Here is a 3,750-nt window from a genome sequence, read left to right as displayed (position 1 = left end):
GAATTTAAATTTTTGTAAATTTGAATGCATATGATACAAAATTATATTGAATTTTTTCTAAGTTTATGAAAATTCAAAAGTAGAACTAGAAATATACACCACAAAACATTATTTAAATATTTTAAAGAAAAAAATCTAAATAATGAATGCAATGTGAAACAATTTTAAAAATATTAAAGGAGTTACATAATTCGTAACTTGGATGAGAAATACTTATAATTGACTATTTTTCTATGTAGTATCATTCTAAATATTATGGGGAGAGAGTATTTTTTTATTAGTCTTTTTTTTTTTCCAAAAAAATTGAGATGGATTGTGAGCAAAAACAAGCTTGAAGCCCCATTGGCTAAACCTAAAAAAGTAATAAGAGCATGGAAGAGGATGGAGAGGAGAGTTTAATATATTAGTGCGTTTAATTAGGGAGATGAAGCTGTAAACAACACACTAATCCCAATCATTGTGTAGTGAGTAGTGAGTAGTGAGTAGTGAGTAGTGAGAGTGGGGGGAAATGGTAATTGGAAAATTTGGGTTTGTATTATAATTGCAGTCCTGTACAGATGGCAATTTTCTGTCATGCCGGGGCAAGTGTCTGCTCCAACCGCCACCCTGTGGCCTGCGCTGTGCTCCATTCCCATTTCTCACTCCCATTTTCTTTACTATTTTAAAATTACTCTCTCTCTCTCTCTCTCTCTCTCTCTCTCTCATCCATTGCTTTCAAATTTGAACTGTCTCAAACAGACCCTGAAACCTTAATAAAGGCAGCTTGTCTTCAACATTCTATACCCTTCTCTCCCCCCCTTCTCTCTCTCTCTCTGCCTTTTGTCTATTTTTGCCCTTACCTTGGTTGGGTCCCTCTGGCCGGGTAACCCAGCAGACCCATTTGGGTTTATTATTAAATCTTCTCCAAGCAGCAACACTCCATTCCTCAACCCCTTCAGAGCACACGCTCCTCTCTGGGGTTTCTCTCTATATTTCTCCTTTTTCTTTTTCACTTCGGTTTCAGTCTTACGCTCTCCCCCCCCTTCTCCTCCCCTCTGCATATCTGAGGCCTTTCATGGCGGACATACTTGACAACGGCGAGTTTTGGCTCCCGTCTCACTTCCTCACTGACGATGACAAACTTCTGGGCAAGGAAAACTTGGACAAAAATGGTGCCAACCCTGATTTCGGGCCGGGCCTTTGCTTTCCAGCCGAATTTCCATACGGATTCGACTCCTTTGGCTCTTCTGCGCTTAACTCGCCGGTTGAATCGGTGGTGAGTTCTACTGAGACGGAGAGCGACGAGGAGGACTTGCTTGCAGGGTTGGCTCGCCAACTGGCTCGCTCTGCCATCCAGGAAACTCAGAAGCTCGCGGCTGCTCCAGAGGTACGATTTGGGGTTTCTTTCCTGACGGGTCTCTCGGATTTGCATCCTGTATCAATAAAACAAGTTAGTATTTGACTAATTTATTGTGTTTTTGTTGGTTCAGAAAACATGGATTTTGTCCGGGTCGCCTCAATCGACGCTGAGTGGACTCGGGAGCTGGTCCGGGTGCAGTGGAAGCCCTAATGGTCCGTCGCAGGTATCATCCCCCCCAACGACGCCGTTAGGCATCAACAACGACGCCTGGGACGTAATATACGCGGCGGCAGGGCAGGTAGCGAGGCTGAAGATGGGCGTCGAAGGTCCCAAGTACCACCACCGCTATCACCAGAACGGGGGACTTCTCGGTGTCCCTGTTAATACCTCGCGAGTCCCTGGGCCACCGGTGAAGAAACCCTCCTCTGGGTTCTACTCTGACCACTCTATGGGCCGTAACATGCCACAGACAAACCAGGTATGCTTTTGCCTTTTACTATTTCAATCCTCCGCCAATTAGCAAACCCAAACCCTTGTTCTTTCATTTCTCTGGTGCGATTCGGGAAAGGCGAAGGGTCTCCGAGTAATTTTCTGTTTTCAAATTTGTTCTGCAGCTTCAGAATCTGAGACAGGACCATCTTGTGAAGCAGCCGCAGCAGACTTCTGTTTGGGGGAGACAAGCCAAGGAGGGATGGCTTTCTCAGCAGCAACAGCAAATCCAGAACAGAGGGAAGCTGGTGGGCCATGAAAATGGAAGATGTGGTCGTCCCCTTGGGCTGCCTCAGTCTGCTTGGCCACCTCTGCAACTGCAACAGCAACAGCAGAGAAACGGTAATGGGTCTGGCATGAGAGCCGTATTCCTGGGCGGATCCGGTGTGAAGAGGGAGTCTACTGGTACCGGTGTCTTCTTGCCGCGCAGATATGGAAACCCTTCTGAGTCTCGCAAGAAATCAGGTACTACTAAGCTTTATTTCAGTTACTACGGCTTCCTCAGATCACAGAATTTCATTGAGAATGCTGATATGTCACTCTAATTCGGCTGGTATTTTCTCTTGAACAAATAGAGTTTTCGGGGTTTATCCTTTTTTAATTTGTTGTTCCGTGGTTTGTGCGAGTCAGGTTGTTCGACTGCTCTACTCCCTGCTAGGGTCGTCCAGGCTCTGAACTTGAGCTTCGAGGACACCAATACTCTTCCCCAGCCACGATTCAGTAATGCTTCTCCCTTGGACTATGGTGAGGCAATTATTTTTCACTCGTGAACTCGCGATTTTATCATGCAAGTGTTGTAGAAATAGGTTTTTTGGGGTCTTAATTTCTTGGGGTTTTGATTTGCAGGTGCTTTGATGGCTCGTAGAAATGCCCTTTTCGTGGAGCAGCAGAAGCGAATGCGGCCAGAAGCACCGAACAACGGCGAAATACGCCTGCCTCAAGAATGGACGTACTGATGAAGTAAAGAGAAGGCTGTTAGTCCCCACACTTGTGTAATAGCTAGCTCTACTGTTTTGTTGGAAGAAAAAGAACAAAAGGAAAAATGCAATATGAAGGTTCAAAAAATATCAGATAGGAAAAATGGGTGTTTGCTTTCTAGTTAGGTGATAGGAATTTCAATTGAAGAAAGATGAACGTGCGTAGGTAGGACGACAATAAGAAGAAATCCAGCTTATTTTTGGGTGGAAGAAGATTGCAGAAGCTATTTTTTTGTGGTCTTTGAACAAACTCTGGCTGTGGATGAAGAACAGGGGAATTAAGTAGGGAAGTGAACAGAGGAGGGGGCGTTTCCCTTTTTGGGTTTGTAATAAGTGGGTTGGGTGTAGTAGATGGGGCGAGGGGGAAGGGGTGTGAGGTTGGGTAGTGTTCTGGATTTTGTGGATTTGGGCCTTTTCAGGCTACTAGTTACTGAGTTACTGTCTACTTGGGGTGAATTTTTGGGCCGGACGGCAATGTAGGGTTAGTCATGAGGAGAAATCCACAGACCCTCCTCTTTTATGACTCATGTAATATCCCTAAGATGGGTTTAAAAGAAAATTTGTGTAATAAGAGAAGTTTCAGTTCCGTTAGTATATATTTTAACGGTTGCGTATTTTGTGTATTTAATTTGTCGATGCTGTCTGATTTTCGAAAAGAGTAGCCAGTGCGTTTTTACAATACACATCTTGTCGTCTTCCTTGCGAGAAGGGAGGGATCTTGGGAAGCTAAAGTTTGGGGATCTGCGCGTAGTTCACTGTAACAATTGGTATTCTTTTTTAACCACACTAGGTTTTAATTACCCAGAATTAGAGGTAAAAGGGTTCTATGGTCTTGGTTTTACGTTTTTCCATGTTTTATTTGGGCTGGACGATCTGATTTCATTTTTAATTTTAGTGTTCCTTGTTTGTATAGCTAGATGAAGTTCACTTGTCACAACTTTGCCG

General features: G+C 44.1%; 1 protein-coding gene across 1 annotated transcript; it reads left to right on the top strand.

The window, feature by feature from the left end:
* The first annotated feature begins 712 nt into the window (after window positions 1-712).
* Window positions 713-3,401, top strand: LOC131167042 (uncharacterized). Its single transcript, XM_058125777.1, has 5 exons — window positions 713-1,366; window positions 1,470-1,817; window positions 1,954-2,293; window positions 2,459-2,572; window positions 2,675-3,401. Exons 1-5 carry the CDS (start codon window positions 1,055-1,057, stop codon window positions 2,782-2,784), a joined length of 1,224 nt encoding a protein of 407 aa, XP_057981760.1. The 5' UTR covers window positions 713-1,054; the 3' UTR covers window positions 2,785-3,401.
* Window positions 3,402-3,750: the final 349 nt, after the last annotated feature.

The sequence above is a fragment of the Malania oleifera genome, chromosome 10 (assembly GCF_029873635.1).
Source record: "Malania oleifera isolate guangnan ecotype guangnan chromosome 10, ASM2987363v1, whole genome shotgun sequence".
Classification (NCBI taxonomy): Eukaryota; Viridiplantae; Streptophyta; class Magnoliopsida; order Santalales; family Ximeniaceae; genus Malania; species Malania oleifera.
Note: the sequence above shows the minus strand (reverse complement) of the source record. Positions and strands in the feature narration are given on the sequence as shown.